At 46.9% G+C, this 22469-nt stretch overlaps 1 protein-coding gene and 1 long non-coding RNA gene across 10 annotated transcripts in view; both read right to left on the reverse strand.

Moving 5' to 3' along the window:
- Positions 1-320: 320 nt before the first annotated feature.
- The window catches only part of LOC309542702 (zinc-regulated GTPase metalloprotein activator 1-like), a 41943-nt gene continuing 19794 nt past the window's right edge, over positions 321-22469 (reverse strand). For 3 of the 9 annotated variants that reach the window (XM_082241614.1, XM_082241609.1, XM_082241611.1), the window contains 7 exons: positions 19819-19863; positions 16043-16099; positions 8704-8755; positions 3712-3780; positions 3152-3217; positions 1786-1915; positions 321-545 (listed from right to left, as the gene is read on the reverse strand). In XM_082241614.1, the coding sequence (XP_082097740.1) occupies positions 472-545; positions 1786-1915; positions 3152-3217; positions 3712-3780; positions 8704-8755; positions 16043-16099; positions 19819-19863 (493 nt within the window). In that variant the 3' untranslated portion in view covers positions 321-471. The remainder of the gene's footprint in view (positions 546-1785; positions 1916-3151; positions 3218-3711; positions 3781-8703; positions 8756-16042; positions 16100-19818; positions 19864-22469) is intronic. The other 6 variants (XM_082241613.1, XM_082241610.1, XM_082241616.1 and 3 more) reach the window with 4 other exon arrangements.
- On the reverse strand, positions 14773-16036 carry LOC309542774. Its single transcript, XR_014224419.1, has 2 exons — positions 15804-16036; positions 14773-15013 (listed from the first exon to the last, which is right to left on the reverse strand). It is a non-coding gene; the product is annotated as an uncharacterized lncRNA (long non-coding RNA).

Here is a 22469-nt window from a genome sequence, read left to right on the forward strand (position 1 = left end):
AAGCTAAAGTGAATTAGGTTGTGCATGCACGCAAGCCCATTCTTTCAAACAATAACTACAGACATACCTGGGTTCTCAAACGCCTTGGTACTTGGATGTTTTGGCTCCCAAATACCGCAAACCCATAAATGAGTGTTGCGGTTTGCAAACATTTTTCAGAAGCCAAACGTCCAACGCGGCTTCCGATTGAGTGCAGGTTTCTGAACCGTTTCAGGAGTCAAACAGACTCCCGGAATGGATTAAGTGCAACAACCAAGGTTCGACTGTACTCCATTATTTAAGTATACATTCCAATGTCTGTGAAGAACCAGTTTACGAAATTAATTTAATGAAATTTAATAAAATAAAATATGCTAAACTGTAGAAGAATCAAATTTTAACAGCAGTGCAAAAGCTGAAAACAGCTCCAGGACTCTGGCTCATTCATTATAGAAATGAATTGTTGAAAGGTACTTTCTTCAGAAGATGACATTAACCATTTCCTCCTCTCTTAGTCACAGTAGCTATAAAGGCATCTTTAAGGATATCTCTATCCAAGTTTCTACCTATAAAGAGGACAACACAAAAAAGAAAAAACATTTTTAATCAATATTTTGCATTATTAAATAAGCAATAATCTACACTATTGAAAGAAAGAAAGCACTTAGTACACTTAGTACAGCCAAGTTCCACTCAAATGACAGATATAGGGATACAGGGCAAGTGTCCCAGCAAGAGAGCAGCATAGCCCCATTATCTTGTCTAACCTGCTGCAAAAATTTTCTTTCCCACCTCAATACAAGGATATTATTGCAAATAGCTGAACATATAAAATAGGGGGATGAAACCTCTCATATTTCCTAACCCTTCATTCATATTGGGAAAGTTCATTTTGTTACCTAATCTCCCTGCTTGTAGTTGAGCAGCTATTGGGGGAAGGAAAGCAGGTAGTTAAACGAACAGCAAATGGTGCAAAAGTAGCTACGGCATGATGCTTTGTTATTTTTCTGTCCAGTGTGTTCCTTGGATCTGCCTCAGCTACAGACTCAGGCACAATCATCATCGGCACAGGTGGTATTTCTTCAATACTCTGACAGGGCAAGATAGATGTTCACCCCAAGCTTGTTTGCACTGCCTCCACCCAGGTGAGAGAAACCCTGGCATCCGGAGTTACCATACTTCAAAAGGAAGAAGTCTGCCTAAAAAATCAGTGAAGCTACTCTGCTGTGAACCAAACTGCTACTGATTGAGGTCCATGATAAAAACTTACTTGTGGATAACGACAGATCCAAGTCTTTAGATAAAAAACTGTCCAGATAACTTATAAGCTGAGGAGTGCTAAACCATGATTCCCGCCAACACATTATTCACTTCCCTCTAGGTACATTTTTCTACTAAAGCTTATTTCTAGTTTTAGAACCATACTGAAGGAAAGAACGGTGTGCAAACTACAAATAGGTAGAGAACTTGTCATTCCCTGTTCATGTGTTCTTTTTGCTCTTTTAAATAGCTCTTCCCCACAGCCTGCTTTATATGTCATTGGAAGACACCCCACATTTTAAAACACTCTTCTGTAGCTTGTGCCACAGAGAGAAAAATAGACATGCCAAGAAGAAACAAACAGCACTACCGAAAAGCCCATAATAGCTTGATAGAAACTTGACATTATCTCAGTTTTTTAGTAGATCTTGCACAGTACTGTATCAAGAACAATTTTATAAATTATCTTTATGTTTTTGTATAATCATTTGGCTTTCTTCAGTGATTTTGTACAAGAGGCCTATGAAATGTATATACTGCTCTTACCTATTACAACCAATCTATTTGTTCGTTCAGCCTCCTCCTTCCATCTTACAGTGGTTTCTTCTAGATCGTACAGCTCATGAACACCTTGGACTATCACCTGATGAGGTTTGTTTTTGATAGACACAAGTCCCTGGTTAGAAAAAATATAAATAAGTTACTGGAAAAGGAAAGTATCTATAGATTTAATTTGAGGTGTGGTAATATTATGTAACCAACACACACACAAAAATAACATTGCCTGGTGTTCATTCTAATTACTTTGAAAGACTGAGAAAAGGCTAAGCTCATTACAGTAAATACAGAAAGTATTTCTGATGCAAGTGAAAATATAATTCTATAACTATTTGATTATATAAAATTATATGATCTATTATGATATAACATTATTGTTGTACTTTGGGTTTTTTTAAAATTCCAATATAACTGGGGAAATGTTGTCCTCACATTAAGAATGGTGGATTTAGCAGACCTTGGAAACTGCGGCATGGGAGGAGGTAACAAGTACGCACAAATCTTCTACTGGACAACAGTATAGAATCATAGAATTATAGAACTGGAAGGGACCATGAGGGTTATCTAGCCCAACCCTCTGTAGTGCAGGAATCTTTTGCCCAAAATGAGGCTCAAACCCACAACCCTGAGATTAAGAGCCTCATGCTCTACCGACTGAGCTATAGGTTAAGAAGGCCTGCTCAGTGATCATGGCATGCCCCAATTCTACAACACTGGGTACTAGTAGAAGTCCTGGGCTGCCTTGGAGGAGCCCACAACATGGTTTCTTCCCACACCACCACTGTCCTAGATTAGAGGTAATGCTTATACAGTGGTACCTCGGGTTACATATGCTTCAGGTTACATACGCTTCAGGTTACAGACTCCGCTAACCCAGAAATAGTGCTTCAGGTTAAGAACTTTGCTTCAGGATGAGAACAGAAATCGTGCTCTGGCGGCGCAGCAGCAGCAGCAGGAGGCCCCATTAGCTAAAGTGGTGCTTCAGGTTAAGAACAGTTTCAGGTTAAGTACGGACCTCGGGAACAAATTAAGTACTTAACCCGAGGTACCACTGTATAGGGAGGAGTGATATATCACAGATTTCTCCCAGAAGGTTTACAGATTCAGATGTTACCCAATAGCTGCAGGAAAGTGCCATGCTGATGGCTCCAACAGAACAAACCTAAATCTCAGTATTAAAATATTACTGATTCAACAGATACATCTGAATTGACACACACTACAGTAATTTATGCTTATGTTTGCTGTGCATGTATTCATTTTTTGTGCCCAAGCAAAAACAAAAACAAAAAAACAATACAAACAAAATAAACAATACTTCTGAAAACAAGTTTGGTAGGACTGAATACTGAACCTTGAGTCTTATTACTTCCATGGGGTTACCTCTCTTGTCTTTTACATTCTTCTCCCACAGAAGATCCTATAAACAGAAAGGGGCTTTTAATAATGAGGCATTCATAATGCGATACACAGGAGTGTGCATGTTCCCTTTTCTGTTCTCTGCCTAGTGGATGAATAACAGTCATAGACTTGTAGAGTTGGAAGGGACCTCCGAGTCATCTAGTCCAACCGCCTGCAATGCAAGGATCTCAACTAAAGCATCCATGACAGAGAAATTCACAAGAAGAAGAAGAAGAGTTTGGATTTGATATCCCGCCTTTCACTCCCCTTCAGGAGTCTCAAAGCGGCTAACATTCTCCTTTCCCTTCCTCCCCCACAACAAACACTCTGTGAGGTGAGTGGGGCTGAGAGACTTCAAAGAAGTGTGACTGGCCCAAGGTCACCCAGCAGCTGCATGTGGAGGAGCGGGGAATCGAACCCGGTTCCCCAGATTACAAGACTACCGCTCTTAACCACTGCACCACACTGGCTCTCAAGTGATTATGCTTCAAAAGCAAAGTATATAGCACTTACTTGAACAAACACATTTAGCTCTTCTTCAGTTGTGCTTCCTAGCACTTCAAATGTGAATGTAACAATACTCTGAAAATAGAAATGTAAAACTTGCTGTGATCAGCTCTTTAATAAGGGCAAAATGCACCTTAATTAAAAAGTTTTAATACATATTCATGGCAGTGTACAAAAACAATATGAAATAAAGCCATAAAATATATAGAACGTGTGTGTGCATGTGCGCTTTTGTAATACCCTGGAATGCTTTAAGTCTGAAAGTTCGTAACTAAACATAAGCATAGTTAGTATCAGCACATGCCCATCCTCCTAGTGCTTTGTATCAGCTGAAATCCCCTGCCAATACTTTCCTATCATATACAGTGATGCCTCGCAAGACAAAAAGAATCCGTTGCGCGAGTCTCTTCATCTTGCGGTTTTTTCGTCTTGCGAAGCAAGCCCATTAGCGGCTTAGCGGATCAGCTGATAAGCGGCTTAGCGGATCAGCTGTTAAGCGGCTTAGCAGCTTAGGATCAGCTGATAAGCGGCTTAGCGGCTTGGGAAAAAGGGGGGGGAAGGGGAAAAAACCCGCAGGAACTCTCAAGACATTTTCGTCTTGCGAAGCAAGCCCATAGGAAATCCGTTTTGCGAAGCACCTCCAAAACGGAAAACCCTTTCGTCTAGCGGGTTTTCCGTCTTGCGAGGCATTCGTCTTGCGGGGCACCACTGTATTGAATTTGTAGTTTATACTGAGGTAGTTATCTGAAAAATATTTCAAGTGGTGTTTCACACATTTCTGAACCACACGACAGCTTTATGCAATACAGCACCAAGCAATGGTGTTTACTTCAGTATGGCAACATTGAGGAACATTGCAGTACTAATGCAAATCCACATGTCATGATGATGTTTGTTGTGAATCCAATTCTGATCACTTATTTGCTAGTAGAATATATTATTATACAGCCTTATTAAAATTGGAGATTTTTCATAAATTAGTTTCCATTTGGTCCACATAAAATTGTGCCTTTGAAATAAATGGTATACCTGAAGGAGCGTCTCTACCCCCATCATCCAGCCCGGACACTGAGGTCCAGTGCCAAGGGCCTTCTGGCAGTTGTCTCACTGCGAGAAGCCAAGTTACAGGGAAGGAGGCAGAGGACCTTCTCGGTAGTGGCGCCCTCCCTGTGGAACGCCCTCCCACCAGATGTCAAGGAAATAAAGAACTACCTTACTTTAAGGAGACATCTGAAGGCAGCCCTGTTCAGGGTAGCTTTTAATATTTTATTGTGCTTTTAATTCTGTTGGGAGCCGCCCAGAGTGGCTGGGGAAACCCAGCCAGATGGGCGGGATATATAAATATTTATTGTTATTGTATTATTATTGTATTATTATTAGGGACGTGGGTGGCACTGTGGGTTAAACCACAGCGCCTAGGACTTCCCGATCAGAAGGTCAGCGGTTCGAATCCCCGCAACAGGGGGAGCTCCCGTTGCTCGGTCCCTGCTCCTGCCAACCTAGCAGTTCGAAAGCACCTCAAAGTGCAAGTAGATAAATAGGTACCGCTCTGGCGGGAAGGTAAACGGCGTTTCCGTGCGCTGCTCTGGTTCGCCAGAAGCGGCTTAGTCATGCTGGCCACATGACCCGGAAGCTGTATGCCGGCTCCCTCGGCCAATAAAGTGAGATGAAATAAAGCGCCGCAATCACAGAGTCGGTTACGACTGGACTTAATGGTTAGGGGTCCCTTTACCTTTTACCATTATTATTATTATTATTTCCTTTCAACTCTCCTAATGTAAAAAATCCCATTTGGTTCTAAGGCAAAGAAGGTCACTCAATCCTCAGGAGAGCTTGATACACACAGAGGGCTGCAATTGGGTGTGGAGAAGGACTGTGCAAATGGAGTTTTGCTTGCTCTTCTATGTATCCAGCCTTAAGACTGAAAAAACCACAAAAATTGTAAATACATTAGCAGTAATGTGTTTAAAATGTTGCAGGTTAAAAATAAGCAATATGCTGTAAAAATATACCTGTACAGTGGTGCCTCGCAAGACGAAATTAATTCGTTCCGCAATTCTCTTCGTCTTGCGGTTTTTTCGTCTTGCGATGCACGGTTTCCCATAGGAATGCATTGGAAATCAATTAATGCGTTCCTAGGGAAACCACCTTCAGACCAGGTCCGGGGACAGTCTGTCCCCGGACCTCTTCTGAAGGCTGGGGGGGGGGGACAAGGGCTTTTCTTCCCACCCCCAGCATTTTAAAAAACCCTGGGACAGCGGAGGACTTCTCCGCTGTGCGGGGCTATCTTAAAATGCTGGCGGGCGGCATTTTAAAATCGCTCCGGACAGCGGAGGACTTCTCCGCTGTCCGGGGCGATTTAAAAGCCCCTGGGAAGGCAGGCGGGGGGGACAAAGACTTTCGCCCCCTGCCCGCCTTCAGAAGGTGTTCCCGCCCCCCGCCCCACTTCGGAACAGCTTTCCGAAGTGGGGCGGCGGGGCCAGGTGTTCCCGACCCCCCTCCCCACTTTGGAAGAGCTTTCCGAAGTGGGGTGGCGGGGCCAGGTGTTCCCGACCCCCCTCCCCACTTCGGAAGAGCTTTCCGAAGTGGGGTGGCGGGGCCAGGTGTCCCCGCCCCCCGCCCCACTTCGGAACAGCTTTCCGAAGTGGGGCGGCGGGGCCAGGTGTTCCCGACCCCCCTCCCCACTTCGGAAGAGCTTTCCGAAGTGGGGCGGCGGGGCCAGGTTTCCCCGCCCCCCCCACTTCGGAAGAGCTTTCCGAAGTGGGGCGCCGGGGCCAGGTGTTCCCGACCCCCCTCCCCACTTCGGAAGAGCTTTCCGAAGTGGGGCGGCGGGGCCAGGTGTTCCCGACCCCCCTCCCCACTTCGGAAGAGCTTTCCGAAGTGGGACGGCAGGGCCAGGTGTCCCCGACCCCCCTCCCCACTTCGGAACAGCTTTCCGAAGTGGGGCGGCGGGGCCAGGTGTCCCCGCCCCCCCGCCCCACTTCGGAACAGCTTTCCGAAGTGGGGCGGCGGGGCCAGGTGTTCCCGACCCCCCTCCCCACTTCGGAAGAGCTTTCCGAAGTGGGGCGCCGGGGCCAGGTTTCCCCGCCCCCCCGCCCCACTTCGGAAGAGCTTTCCGAAGTGGGGCGCCGGGGCCAGGTGTTCCCGACCCCCCTCCCCACTTCGGAAGAGCTTTCCGAAGTGGGGCGGCGGGGCCAGGTGTTCCCGACCCCCCTCCCCACTTCGGAAGAGCTTTCCGAAGTGGGGCGGCAGGGCCAGGTGTCCCCGACCCCCCTCCCCACTTCGGAACAGCTTTCCGAAGTGGGGCGGCGGGGCCAGGTGTCCCCGCCCCCCCGCCCCACTTCGGAACAGCTTTCCGAAGTGGGGCGGCGGGGCCAGGTGTTCCCGACCCCCCTCCCCACTTCGGAAGAGCTTTCCGAAGTGGGGCGGCGGGGCCAGGTTTCCCCGCCCCCCCGCCCCACTTCGGAAGAGCTTTCCGAAGTGGGGCACCGGGGCCAGGTGTTCCCGACCCCCCTCCCCACTTCGGAAGAGCTTTCCGAAGTGGGGCGGCGGGGCCAGGTGTTCCCGACCCCCCTCCCCACTTCGGAAGAGCTTTCCGAAGTGGGGCGGCAGGGCCAGGTGTCCCCGACCCCCCTCCCCACTTCGGAACAGCTTTCCGAAGTGGGGCGGCGGGGCCAGGTGTCCCCGCCCCCCCGCCCCACTTCGGAACAGCTTTCCGAAGTGGGGCGGCGGGGCCAGGTGTTCCCGACCCCCCTCCCCACTTCGGAAGAGCTTTCCGAAGTGGGGTGGCGGGGCCTGGTGTTCCCGACCCCCCTCCCCACTTCGGAAGAGCTTTCCGAAGTGGGGCGGTGGGGCCAGGTGTTCCCGACCCCCCTCCCCACTTCGGAAGAGCTTTCCGAAGTGGGGCGGCGGGGCCAGGTGTCCCCGCCCCCCCGCCCCACTTCAGAACAGCTTTCCGAAGTGGGGCGGCGGGGCCAGGTGTTCCCGACCCCCCTCCCCACTTCGGAAGAGCTTTCCGAAGTGGGGCGGTGGGGCCAGGTGTCCCCGCCCCCCCGCCCCACTTCGGAACAGCTTTCCGAAGTGGGGCGGCGGGGCCAGGTGTCCCCGCCCCCCTCCCCACTTTGGAAGAGCTTTCCGAAGTGGGGCGGCGGGGCCAGGTGTTCCCGCCCCCCCCGCCCCACTTCGGAACAGCGTTTTAAAATGCTGGGGGTGGGGAGCGAAGCGCTGCCGACCCCCAGCATTTTAAAATCTTCCCAAGATTTTAAAATGCTGGGGGTCTGCAGCGCTTCGCTCCCGACCCCCAGCATTTTAAAATCTTCCCAGGACACGGGGAGATTTTAAAATGCTGGGGGTCTGCAGCGCTTCGCTCCCGACCCCCAGCATTTTAAAATCTTCCCAGGACACGGGGAGATTTTAAAATGCTGGGGGTCGGCAGCGAACGCTTCGCTCCCGCCCGCCAGCATTTTAAGATCGCCCGGGGCAGGCGGGGGGGGAGGCAGGCGGGGGGGAGCAAAGACTTTTGCCCCCCGCCGGCCTTCAGAAGAGGTCCTCTTCTGAAGGCCGGCTGTGGGCGAAAGTCTTTGCTCCTGACCGCCAGCATTTCCCTATGGGCTTTCGTCTTGCGATGCAAGCCCATAGGGAAATTCGTCTTGCGAAGCGCCTCCAAAACAGAAAACCCTTTCGTCTTGCGGGTTTTCCGTCTTGCGAGGCATTCGTCTTGCGGGGTACCACTGTACATGTGCACAGAACTAAGTTTTCAAGCTCTTATGTGCTTCCTCCCTTTTTACCATTCATTAGACTGACTTTAGCACGTTTCCCTGTATCCCAAGATGACTGATCAAGTTATGAGGGGTGAAAAAGAAAAGCTACAAATGCATTGTTATGTACATTTTATAAATGAAATAGATACATAAATAATGTGTAAATAGTTACAAACACTTGCCTAGCAAATCATGCTTAATGTAGAGCTGATAGATGGATATAAGATAAAATAATTACCTTATCAAGGTGTGGTTTAGGTACTTCCTCAAGCTGCAGCTTCTGCTGCAAACTTAAAATAAGTAGAGCACTGTCAGCATTATGTTAAGCAGAAATAAATACAAAGTATCTAATATTGTGAATATAAAATTCATTTAAAAGCATTTGCAAGATATTATGATGAGCAGTCAGAGGTAAATTGGCAAGTGTAGAGTCAAGATACCACCAAAGACAAACATTTTGGCTGTGTACAGATGTTCCATTATCCTGGAGCAATGGAAACTCTGCTGTAGTGACATAGATTCTTCCACCCAGGTCAATCTTTCATTGCAGGGAATACAGCAGCTTATCCCCAGCTGAAGGCTGCTGGTTAAATGCAATTTCCACCTTTGCTTTTCAGGCTACTGCATGTTAAAGTGATTGTGCATCTGACTAATTTGAGCCTGTGACCTCAATAATTGAATGGAATTCACATCTCCACCCCCTAGTCCTAATGGCTTACAGGTGAAGATGGTGACAAATAAGACTGCTTGTCTTTGAGCTCCATGGTTTTGTTTTAATCTTGAATAGTTGAAAAGTCTGTTGGCTCAGCAGTTAAGGTTAATTCCTCTAATGAAAGCTTAGCTTACTGGTCACTTGATACAGACTTGTTAGGAGCAGATATATATGCTCCCAGGCAACCTCAGCTTCCTCCATAACAAAAACTAGGCATAATCTCAATCTTGGCATAATAGAATCGACCACAACAGAGCCTGAAACTCCCTCACTGTGGGAACTTTTATGCGATCCTGTCTAAACAAACAGCAGAAGGAATCTTTAGCAGAATTGATGCATTGGAAAAGGAAGTTTGGGATTTGAATGCTATACAGTGGTGCCTCGCAAGACGAAATTAATTCGTTCCGCAAGTCTCTTCGTCTTGCGAGTTTTTCGTCTTGCGATGCACGGTTTCCCATAGGAATGCATTGAAAATCAATTAATGCGTTCCTAGGGAAACCGCCTTCAGACCAGGTCCGGGGACAGTCTGTCCCCTGACCTCTTCTGAAGGCTGGGGGGGGGGGGAACAAGGGCTTTTCTTCCCACCCCCAGCATTTTAAAAAAACCCGGGACAGCGGAGGACTTCTCCGCTGTCCCGGCGATCTTAAAATGCTGGCGGGCGGCATTTTAAAATCGCCCCGGGACAGCGGAGGACTTCTCCACTGTCCGGGGCGATTTAAAAGCCCCTGGGAAGGCAGGCAGGGGGGACAAAGACTTTCGCCCCCCGCCCGCCTTCAGCAGGTGTTCCTGCCCCCCCGCCCGGCTTCGGAGCAGCGTTCCGAAGCCCGGCGGCGGCGGGAGGAGGCGTTCCCGCCCCACCGCCCGGCTTCGGAGGAGGTCTGAGGACAGTGGGGAAGACGCGCTGCGCTTCCCCGCTGTCCCGGATATTTCCCTATGGGCTGTCGTCTTGCGAAGCAAGCCCATAGGGAAATTCGTCTTGCAAAGCGCCTCCAAAACGGAAAACCCTTTCGTCTAGCGGGTTTTCCGTCTTGCGAGGCGTTCGTCTTGCGAGGTACCACTGTAATTAGTACACTGGTTGGTAGGTCTGGGCAATATATAATTCAAAACTGGTTTGAAGTCCCTATCATCATACTGATTTCATAATTTTTGACCTGGCAATATATTGTGAATCATGGTATATAAGTGTGTGCTAAGCAAAAATCACAATGTGGGAAAAACCATGAAGCCAGCCATAGGCGCCAACTCCATGGGGCTTGAGGGGGCCCGAGCCCCCTCAAAAATTCGTTTGGGGGGGCTCTGCCCCCCCAATAATCTTGGGCGCCCCTCCAGCAGAGCGCCATCGCTGCCCCTCCCCCAGCCCAAAATGCACAGGGTCGGGCTGCCTGCATGCCTCCTGCCCTCCCTCCCGAGCAAAAGCTCCACCCAATTTCCTTTGGAGCTGATTAATAGGCGCAGCACGCTCTCCCCTATTCGCTCACGAGGAGGCGGCGCCACTTTATTTGCATATTCATGAGCTTATTTATTATTCATGAGCTTTCCCGGGCCCCCCCAATATTTTTTATAAGTCCGCGTCCCTGAAGCCAGCCAATGTTTCTCTCGATTCCTGCAGCCCATTAACTCTGCCGGCTCAGCTCTCTCCTGCCTCCTGCAGGGGGCAGCAAATCGCAAGTGCAAGCTCCGGCAAAATCATAATGTGGGGAAAACCATCCTTATTTTAGATATAATGATATATTGGTATATTGCGATGTTTAGCTGGTGATATATCACAATGTTGAAAACCAGATATCGTCTAGCCCTACTTGGGTTAGTGGAGACAGGAATTCTGACTGTAGTCCTGCAGATAAGGCCTACCAGCAAAGAAACTGAAGTTAGTGATGTTCTGAAGGTACATCAAGATGGGGATAAGTCTGAGTTTATTAAGTGCTTATCAGATTCAGTAACCAAACAAAATGACCTCTATCAAGACTGGAACTTGAACACAGAAACCTTATTTTACACCAATATGAATGTTCAAGACATGGAGTTGTTTTCCACTCTCAACTTAACTTCTTCAGATCCAAATGGGTAAGTGTGATAATAACCCACTTGCTGCCTTCCAAAAAAATGATCTTGGCCGGTCACCTAATCTAATTTGTTCAAGTCCCAATCCGGTATCTTTCGATGAAACCCTGAAGGCTTTAGATAGGTACTCCACTACTCTACAGTGCAGCCAGGAGCAAAAGGAAGTGAATGGTGGATTAATAAATGTACTTGGAAAGGTAGTGAATGAGAGGGAAAGTCTTGTTCTGGAAAGAGGTCCCCAGATGTTCTAGAGGTGATCATTCATGAATGGCCAATGAAGAAACCCAGCAGAATAGTGAAAACAGGATGTGAACTGCAAGCAGGAATTCAAGCCACTATAGGGCCTTTCCTGGATTTCAGAAATGGTTTACATTGTAAATACCTGTCTAATTGTGACCAGAAGAGCCAGTATCAAACTAAACTTTCAGGATCCTGATGCATGGGTAAGTTCGGATTTCTAATTCATATGTTTGCTGAGAGAGCTGTTATTTGAATTAAAAGGTGGTCCAAATAACCTCACCACAATGACATTAGATATCCATCCTCCTTTCTAGAGATAGGGAAGTCTGGAAAAGGCAGTTTAAGAGAAAGGAGCAGGAAGTTCTTAAGCTACAAGATTTCTGCCTTTGTCATCTATCCTAATAATACTCAGATATGCTCCAATAAGCAAGAAGGGAAAATTCATTATATTGACTTGAATGCAGGTATTGGGGGGAAATATGCCCAGGTTAGAGGCTCAAAACTCCTACCCTTTTCCAGAAATCAAAGGGATTATCCATTAACAAAGGATCAGGATAAGCTCAGGCCTAGTGGTAATTATAGAAAAGCAAATGCTCTCCTCTAATATACCATATGGAACGCGGGTGGCGCTGTGGGTTAAACCACAGAGCCTAGGACTTGCTGATCAGAAGGTCGGTGGTTCGAATCCCCGCGATGGGGTGAGCTCCCATTACTCGGTCCCTGCTCCTGCCAACCTAGCAGTTGAAAAGCACTGCTTTGGATCGCCAGAAGCGGCTTAGTCATGCTGGCCACATGACCTGGAAGCTGTACACCGTCTCTCTCGGCCAATAAAGCGAGAACATAGAATCATAGAGTTGGAATAGACCACAAGGGCCATCTAGTCCAACCCCCTGCCAAGCAGGAAACACCATCAGATCACTCCTGACATATGGCTGTCAAGAGAGATGTTTAGTCCAATTGTGTGGGTGGGTCTGAAAACATCTCCTTATTTTGCCAATGGATAGATTCCTATCCACAACTGTTCTAACACTAATGCGGCACCTACACTTAAGGCTTACCTACACCTGAAATCAATAAAGTTGTGGCCATTTTCCACTTAGAATCATAGAATCATAGAGTTGGAAGAGACCACAAGGGCCATCGAGTCCAACCCCCTGCCAAGCAGGAAACACCATCAGAGCACTCCTGACATATGGCTGTCAAGCCTCTGCTTAAAGACCTCCAAAGTAGGAGACTCCACCACACTCCTTGGCAGCAAATTCCACTGTCGAACAGCTCTTACAGTCAGGAAGTTCTTCCTAATGTTTAGGTGGAATCTTCTTTCTTGTAGTTTGGATCCATTGCTCCGTGTCCACTTTTCTGGAGCAGCACAAAACAACCTTTCTCCCTCCACTATGGGACATCCTTTTATATATTTGAACATGGCTATCATATCACCCCTTAACCTTCTCTTCTCCAGGCTAAACATGCCCAGCTCCCTTAGCCGTTCCTCATAAGGCATCGTTTCCAGGCCTTTGACCATTTTGGTTGCCCTCCTCTGGACACGTTCCAGTTTGTCAGTGTCCTTCTTGAACTGTGGTGCCCAGAACTGGACACAGTACTCCAGGTGTGGTCTGACCAGAGCAGAATACAGTGGCACTATTACTTCCCTTGATCTAGATGCTATACTCCTACTGATGCAGCCCAGAATTGCATTGGCTTTTTTAGCTGCTGCATCACACTGTTGGCTCATGTCAAGTTTGTGGTCAACCAAGACTCCTAGATCCTTTTCACATGTACTGCTCTCAAGCCAGGTGTCACCCATCTTGTATTTATGCCTCTCATTTTTTTTTGCCCAAGTGCAATATTTTACATTTCTCCCTGTTAAAGTTCATCTTGTTTGTTTTGGCCCAGTTCTCTAATCTGTCAAGGTCGTTTTGAAGTGTGATCCTGTCCTCTGGGGTGTTAGCCACCCCTCCCAGTTTGGTGTCATCTGCAAATTTGATCAGGATGCTCTTGAGTCCATCATCCAAGTCGTTGATAAAGATGTTGAATAAGACCGGGCCCAAGACAGAACCTTGTGGCACCCCACTAGTCACTCTTCTCCAGGATGAAGAGGAACCATTGATGAGCACCCTTTGGGTTCAGTCAGCCAGCCAGTTACAAATCCACTGAGTGGTAGCACAGTCAAGACCGCATTTTACCAGCTTCCTCACAAGAATATCATGGGGCACCTTGTCAAATGCCTTGCTGAAATCAAGGTAGGCTACATCCACTGCGTTCCCTTCATCTATCAGGCTTGTAATTCTCTCAAAAAACGAGATCAGGTTAGTCTGACATGACTTATTTTTCAGAAATCCATGCTGACTATTGGTGATCACAGCATTCCTTTCTAGGTGCTCACAGACTGTTTGCTTAATGATCTGCTCCAGAATCTTCCCTGGTATTGATGTCAGACTGACTGGGCGGTAATTATTTGGGTCCTCTCTTTTCCCCTTTTTGAAAATAGGGACAACATTTGCCCTCCTCCAGTCTGCCGGGACTTCGCCTGTTCTCCAGGAATTCTCAAAGATGACTGCCAGTGGTTCTGAGATCACATCTGCCAGTTCTTTTAATACTCTTGGATGCAGTTCATCTGGCCCTGGAGACTTGAATACATCTAAACTAGCCAAGTATTCTTGTACTATCTCCTTAGTTATTCTGGGCTGTGTTTCCACTGCTGAATCATTTGCTCCAAATTCTTCAGGTCGGGCACTGTTTTCTTTATCGGAGAAGACTGAGGCAAAGAAGGCATTGAGGAGTTCAGCCCTTTCTGTGTCCCCTGTTTGCATTTCACCATCTTCTCCTCTGAGTGACCCCACTGTTTCTTTGTTCTTCCTTTTGCTACGGACATACCCATAAAAGCCTTTTTTGTTGCTTTTAACCTCTCTAGCAAGCCTGAGTTCATTCTGTGCTTTAGCTTTTCTGACTTTGTGTCTACACGTGCTGGCTATTTGTTTGAATTCCTCTTTGGTGGTTTCCCCCCTTTTCCATTTTTTGTACACATCCTTTTTTAATCTTAACTCAGTTAAAAGTTCTTTAGATAGCCACCCTGGCTTCTATAGGCACCTTCCATGTTTCCGTCTGATTGGTATTGCCTGACGTTGTGCTTTTACTATCTCCCTCTTAACAAACTCCCAGCCATCATGAACTCCCTTTCATGTTGGGAAATTGGATTTTTTAAAGGCAAAATAATATTAGAATTGATGCTATCTGAGATGTACAAGGGAAACTGTGTTTTAATGGTCAGGAACTTGGTAAAGTTTTGTTTGTTTGTTTGTTTGTATTATGGATGTATTTTCTGTATTATTTTATTAATACTATTGTTAATAATGGCCTTTGGCTGGAACTGAACTGAACAGATTTTAATGTAATATTTGCAGTTGACTAATCTTTGGTGAATTTCTGTTTACAGTACAGTATTAAGTAATTAACTACATTTTCAGCTCACTCCTTCTCTAACTTGGGTACCTCTGGGTATAGAGTGGTATATAAATTCAATTAATAATAATAATACCTGTCAGGGGTTCAGGGACAGAGGCACAGGTGAGGGGGGAGACGGAGAGCGATGGGGAAGAATCCCAGGACAGTGAGGAAGAGGATGACAATGACTTGAGGTCTTCCATGAGTCTCTCAAGTGAATCAGAGGATTCCCAGAAGGGGGCGCCCCTAGTCAGGCCAAGGGGGGTCACAGGGGGGACCTGCCAGGAGCAGGGAAGCAGCAGGGAAACCCCGAGTAGGAGTGGGAGATCGGGGCCGGCTTCCCAGCAGGAACGAAGTGAAGAGAGTGGAGTTCCCAGTGTGACACACGGAGCAGAGCAGGAAGGAGACAGGGGAAGGAGATCAGGGCAGGACGTCCTGCCGGAAGGGGCGGAGAGTAGTACAGGGAGTAGTGTAAGTGTCAAGAGGAAGGTCAGGGGTAGCGAACGCGCGCCAAGTTCAAATGTGGAGGCGCGCGGAAATGGAGAGAGCCCGGAGGAGGAGCCTGGCCCCAAAGCACGAAGGAGGGGGGAACAGGCGTCTGAGGGATCCGCTTCAGGAGAGAGCAGGAGGGAAGGAACCCAGGGGGGCAGAAAGACCCTGCGGAAAAGGAAAGACAGGAAGAGGTGGACTAGCACAAGCCTCTTAAGCTGGCGTAGGGGGGGGGACCGACTCAGAAGGGACTTCAACGGTCTAAGGCTAAGAGACGTGGGGCTGAACGCCTCGGTTGTGGAACCAATAATGAACTGCAATAAACATCCTTGTATATAAGAAGAGCTTGGCGTTGGTCTTTTGTGAGCTGAGACCTGAGGCAGCCCTGACAGTACCTAAAGACCATGGGTTGTATCTAATGCTAGCTGTACTCAGAGTCGACTCACTGGAGTTACTAGACATGACTAATTTAGGTTCAATTAGTTGGATATAACTGACTAATTATGGCAGTTCTGAACCTGGGTGTGTACCTGAGACTGTGCTACAAGCTGAATTCTAAATCACAACTATACATAATTCTTATGTAAAAGCTAGCAATCTGGTGATCAAGTAACAGTGTAAAATAAAATCTTACCTTTTTCCTGACAAACTATCAAAAGCATGAAGATCTAAGACATCAGAGATGTCAACTCTAAGAAAAAAACAAATAAATTTAGTTTTCCCCTACTGAAGTGTTTTATGGGTTGCATGCAGCCTATGGATGAGCAGAAGGCCTCTTTTATAAAAAGGCTTTTCCACTTTCCTTCTCCCCCCCCCCCTGCAGCCCCTGAAAAGCTTCTCTTGATGGTCAAGGGACTCCCAATAAATGTCTGGGATCTAGTGGGGAGAGGCTGTCATGTTAAAAAGACAACTGCAAAACAGAGTTTAAAGCAAGACCTTTTTCTAAGAGAAATCACTGTAATGCACAGATAACAGCATAAGCAAATACCGTATTTTTCGCACCATAGGACACACCGGACAATAGGACGCACCTTGTTTTAGAGGGGGGAGAACAAGAAAAAAAAATCTCCCCCTCTCTGCCCAGCGCCCCTTCAGCGAAGCGGCAGGAGGTGCTGCGCAGAGAGGGGGAGAATTTCCCCCCTCTTGTTTTCCCCCTCTAAAACAAGGTGCCGTTTAAGGTGCGTTCAGGCAGCTACTTTGGAAGCCTGGAGAGCGAGAGGGGTCGGTGTGCACTGACCCCTCTCGCTCCCCAGGCTTCACGTTCCTTTCGACCTGCTCTTTGGGGCGGGGGGAAGCCCACCACCAGCCCCAAAGAGCAGGTCGGGGAGCAGCGGAAAGGCGTGCAGCGGAGAGGCTGCTGCCATAGTCGCGCATCACCTCTCCAGCTGGGAGAGGGTCACAGGGCTATGGCTTCTTTAGCCCCGCATGCGCTCTCCCGGCTGGAGAGGTGGCGCGCGGCTAAAGAGGCTCCTGCCATAGCCGCGCGTCACCTCTCCGGCCGGGAGAGGGTCGCGGGGCTATGGCGTCTTCGCTCCATAGGACGCACACACATTTCCCCTTCATTTTTGAAGGGGAAAATGTGCGTCCTATAGAGCAAAAAATACGGTATTCTCTTTCATTTATGGCCAGCTGTGTTTGAACTACCTGCTCTCTGCAGTGCTCCAAAATCTGTATTCAATAGAAGAAAGGAAGCATGAATGGAATGTAGGGGCTGAAAAAAGCATATCACGGTTACAAGTAGTAAGGATATTTTGAGTTCCTAAGGCTCAGTTCAGACATAGGAGGAAACACAGGCACCAACTCCTAGGGGCCAAGGTCCCTTCAGAGCCCACCCTAAAATATTTGAGGGGGCCAGCCCCCCAGTTAATGGGCATTGGCATTCAAATGGTGTGTGCGCACCACAACTTGTAACTGATTATACAGGGCAGGGCTTACCTGGGCTCCCTCAATATTTTATTCAAGTTGGCACCTGTGGTAGGAAAATAGTTTCCTGGACTGTATGAGTTCAGGAAATGAGCCGCTGTGAGCCTTGGACTTGCATGCTCCCGGTCCTCCTCTTTTGAGCTTTTGTAAAAGAGAAGTTTTTAGTTTTAAACTAGCCACAGTACCCTGTCACATCAAAACCTGGGGAACTGCAGTTTTAATGCTGGGTTGAGAACAAGTCAGGATCTTAAACTTTGATTTTAACCTGGCTTGTTCCTACGAAGCAGTTTAAATATAGTTTAAGAACTAGAAAAAAAAAATATTTAAGTTTGTTATTTAGTTTTAAAATATACAACAAAAAATCATATTTCTGTCTCAGTTTTTTAAAAAATATATTCAACAAGCAACTACATATCACTCTTAGAAAATATTCTGCTTTGGACACACAATGAAATTATCAGATCTTAAGAATTGCTCAGCACCTCCTACCAACTTCTACTGCTGGTTCTGGAAGCTGAACTCTTTTGAAAAGTGTCATATACATTGGCCATATTAACAATATTGTTTATACAGTGTTCTGTGGGAAGAATAGCTCTCATCAACAGAAAATGTAAAATATTGGCAAGGTAATATACCCACAGAATAACTGTGCATTAAAAATGGTGAGCTATAGTACTTTATATTTCGAGTCCCCTTTAATAGAATTTTAAAAAGTTTTTGAAGCTATTTTAACACTTTCCTCCTTCCTACCTGAACAAAAGAATTGCAAGGACGGTAATCCATATAAATTAACATGGCCGTCACTACAGAGAAGAATCTTCATAGAGCAACTGTTTAGCACAGGGCAAAGCCTCCAGAATGGAGGAGATTGAAGGCAGAATTCCTAATAAGTCATATCAATGGTTCTGTTAACAGGATTAAATGTCTTGAAATGCAGTATTTCTGCTGGTGTATATACATGAGTTCACAAGCTATATATATATATATATATATATATATATATATATATATATATATATATATATTGCAAGGTAATCAGCTGAATACTAGAATCATAGAATCATAGAGTATATACACCAGCAAAAATGTTTGTTGCACTGTATTTTGGTGTTGCTGTCAGGTAAAATATAGGATTGTCACACATGACCTTTGATGCCCACACAATTGCCTACCTCAGAAAATATATAAAATATATTATCTCGCTCCACTTTATACTGTTCGATTCATACAAGGAAGAGGCCTGCACTGCTATAAAGTCCATTATGCTTGCTTATGGTGCTTAGGAAAATACTTCCTGGAATGAATAGGATAGTTAATATGATACAACGAAGAAAATTTACTAGCTTTAGAAGCATTTCTAGCTTTAGAAGCTTACTCCCCCCATGACTGTTGCACTGATAATAATGAGACACAAATTGCCCTACTGAATGTTTGAAAAACTAATTTACAAAATACAAACTATTTAAGGCTGTATAAACATATATATGACAGTATCTAGTGACTGCTAATTTTCAGCCTGTTTTGCATTGAGCTACTCTTTACAACATTTAGAATGCTGATTATGTTGGTCTGAATGTTCTTCTCTCAAAAAAATGATTTATTTGAAACTTTAACTTTATATTTACTGGACTATATGCTTTTTATTCCTTTCCCTACCAGTGTTAGGTTTTAAAATCTGACATTATAACAAAAAAATCAGCAAATATTCAGTCATTGGATTATAACAAGGAAGTTTATGTAACCTTTCAATAGGTTTCATCATTAGTTTTCCTCTGCCCCTTTTTGGGTGGGGACAACATTTTCAATCCATTTTCAATTTGGGTGGGGACGACATTTTCAATCCAAAGAAGCAAGGCTACAAAGACTTTCACTGCGAAACAGCTACATAACAGCCACTTAAATTATTGGGGGGAGGGGAAAATAATATTTTTTCATATTTCTTTCAATGTATCTACTTTCCTTTGATGTAATTCTTTAAGCATACTTATAATGGAGGGCTTGAGATCATGATTTATGAATTCCCTATGGAACTCTGAGCTGCTAGCTAACCAAGGGGCTTTTAGAGTAGGATTTTTTAATTTCTGATACCAACTCCTAATTTGCAGATAGGACTTAATTCAAATTAATGTGGAGATTACGGTATTTACAGTTGGACACTGTTGGAACAGAACATCTGAGTAGGCAAGCCTTTACTTTGAATAGTGTAATGTGGGGTAGCCTACAAAAAGCTCTTGGAAGGCTACACCAGCCTTGCTATGGTCCTTAGTAAAGCGGAACAGACAAAATAATCTTCTTGTCTTCCACACAGTCTCCAGCTTCCAGGCAACAGGAATAGTCAGAGAAGAAAACCAAACCAAAACCAACTGGGTACTGCCTATGGGCCATATGTTGCCTTTCTTGATCAAATATACATTTCAGATCAATATGTAGCAATCACAAGAGGAAGGAAAAGTGGCAATAACTATTTCTGATTTACATTATCATTACCTGGATCTCTTCGTTTCTAAAATTTTGACAACTCCATTTATTGACCTAACATCATTGAAAAAAGAGAAGAAACATAAATTTAGATTGTGACAAGAACATTTGTACCCAGCCATATATATCTTTACCTATATCTGATACTCTTCAATGCTGGGAGCGTAAATTCTCAAGAAGTAAAGACACTAACAAAACCCTGCAAACTCCATGCACAGTTTGTGAGGATCTGGGGCAAGTCAAGGAAAAACTGGGGGTAGAGGGGTTTTCGGCCTAATGGTGTCAAACTTCAGAATCATGGTGCACTGTGGGTAAGCATGGACACATTTGTCAATTTAGTTTTCAATCCATTTCTCATTTTTCCAACCGTAAGTTCAGTTCACTCCTGTTACATTCCCCCCCCCCCAAAACGTATTGTCAGGGAACTGCCATCGGAGGGACAGGTGGTGGAAGGGCTCACGGAGGTTGGGAGAGACCTAGCAGCTGAAGCAGGAACCAGCAGGGGGAGAGGTGGGTCTCTGAGGGAAAGCGAGCAGGAGGGAGGGCTCAGGGACACGTCCAGCGAGAACAGTGGGGAGGTTTCTGGACCTCCCATAGGGAGACCCACTCCTCGCCGGAAACTGTCACGCCGCGAGTCCAGAAGACGTGTTTCCGTTAAGGAGCTTTTATGTTGGAAGCGATTCCGAAAGCAGCCACTGTCGGAATCTGCCAGTGACTAGAGGAGCCATGTCTGAGGGGCTCCGTCACAGACAGAGGTTTGTGGACTTGAGCAAACTCTGAGGGACTACGATTTTACGCACAAGCAGCTCATCATCCCATCACAGCATTCCGACAGTCTCTGAAAGCAGCTTGTGCAGGAGAAGGCATCATGAGCAACCCAGCCGGAACCGGAGAAGCAGGAGCAGGAGCGAGTCCAAGCCTGGAGGAAAGGTACCGGGTGTTGGAAATCCAACTGGCGCTGCAGACGGCGAGGCTTGAGGAGAGAAGGGCTCAGGATGCAGACAAAAAGGGGAAAGCCACCCAGCTCGCCAGAAAGGTACCAGGATTGGTGCAGAAGTTTGGGGGGGAGCCCAAGGACTATCATGCCTTTCGGACAGAGATGCAATATGCCCTCAATCTGCAGTTTTATGATTTCCCTGACGAGGAATCGTGAGTGGCTTTCGTGATTGGGCATCTTGAAAAGGGGGCGAGGGACTGGGTTAGGCCCCTGATGGCAGCGAATAATGACGTCCTAAAGGACACCATGAAGTTCTTTCGTGCAATGGATCTGATGTTTTCCAGCGATATTGAGCAGGGAGTGGTGCGCAGACAGTTAATGGCTTGCAAACAGGGGAGCCGATCTGTCCGTGGGTACTGGACTGAGTTCACCATGCTGGTCCACAGATTGGGGTGGGACCTATCGGCGGAACCCATTCAAATGCTGTTTGAAGAAGGGCTTGCTTCGGCGGTGAAAGATGAACTTTCCCGGGGCCCCAGGGCGGATTCTATGGACCAGCTGACCAAATCTGCGCTGACCATAGGAGCGCGCCAGGAGGCGAGAGCCTTGGAGAGGCGGGAAGGGAAAGGGGAACGTTGGAAGGAGTTCCGCATTCCAGACATTCCAGAGCCAACTTTCCCGCCGGCAGAGCCGATGGAAATCGGAACAGCGCGCGCGCGCGCAGTCTCAAAGCCCCGTGAGGGGGGAAAGAAGGAGGGAAAAGGTGCCCGGAAATGCTATCTCTGCCAACAGCCAGGTCACTTTGCCAGAGTCTGCCCCCAGAGGAAGGAATGGCAAGGGATGGTGGGAGCTGTTGAGGGAAGAGAGGAAGAAGTACCGGAGCAAGTAAAAGTCAACGCCTGGCTGCCACCGTCGGGGCACAGCAGCCAGGCCAAAGAGCAGTGAAAGTGCCCACGCCGGAACCTCCTAAACCCGCCCTAGTGATAGAAGTGTCGCTAGAGCTGCCAAACGGACACCCCCTAAAGATGAAAGCGCTGTTGGACTCAGGCAGCTCCTGCAATTTCATGAGCAAAGAGTTTGCAGCTGAACACCAGATACAGACTATCCCTTTAAGCCACCCCCTGCAGGTGACCACGATCGATGGCAGGGAGTTGTTGGGTGGAGAAGTCAGTTTGCAGACCGTCCCAATGATAATGAAGGTGGCAAGACACACCGAACTGATAGCGTTTAATGTGGCCACCCTGGGAGGAGCTCCCATTATTTTGGGGATGAGCTGGCTAGCGTTACATGATCCGCTGGTGGGCTGGCATCAGAGAGTGGTTTCCTTTGGGTCAGCACATTGCCTAGAACACTGCAAAGAGGGAAAGGGGTCGGCAGGGGCCCGAGCCACCCTAGCAGGGACTGAAGTAACGGAGAAAGAGAAGGTGCCACGACAATACGCAGATCTCCACGACGTCTTCAGCGAAAGGGAAGCTGACCAACTACCCCCGCATAGACCCTTTGACTGTCAAATCAATTTACTCCCTGGGGCACAGCTCCCTGTAGGCAAGCTGTACGCCATGTCAGACAGAGAGATGCAGGAGCTAAGGGAGTTCATTGACAAGAACCTGAAGAGAGGTTTCATCAGAGAGTCCAGAGCGGTGGGAGGCAGCCCAGTGTTTTTTGTGGATAAAAAAACACACGGGCAAGCCGAGGCTGGTGAGTGACTTCAGGGCCTTGAACG

This window comes from Podarcis vaucheri (genome assembly GCF_965113315.1).
Source record: "Podarcis vaucheri genome assembly, chromosome: 11".
In the NCBI taxonomy this organism is placed as follows: domain Eukaryota; kingdom Metazoa; phylum Chordata; class Lepidosauria; order Squamata; family Lacertidae; genus Podarcis; species Podarcis vaucheri.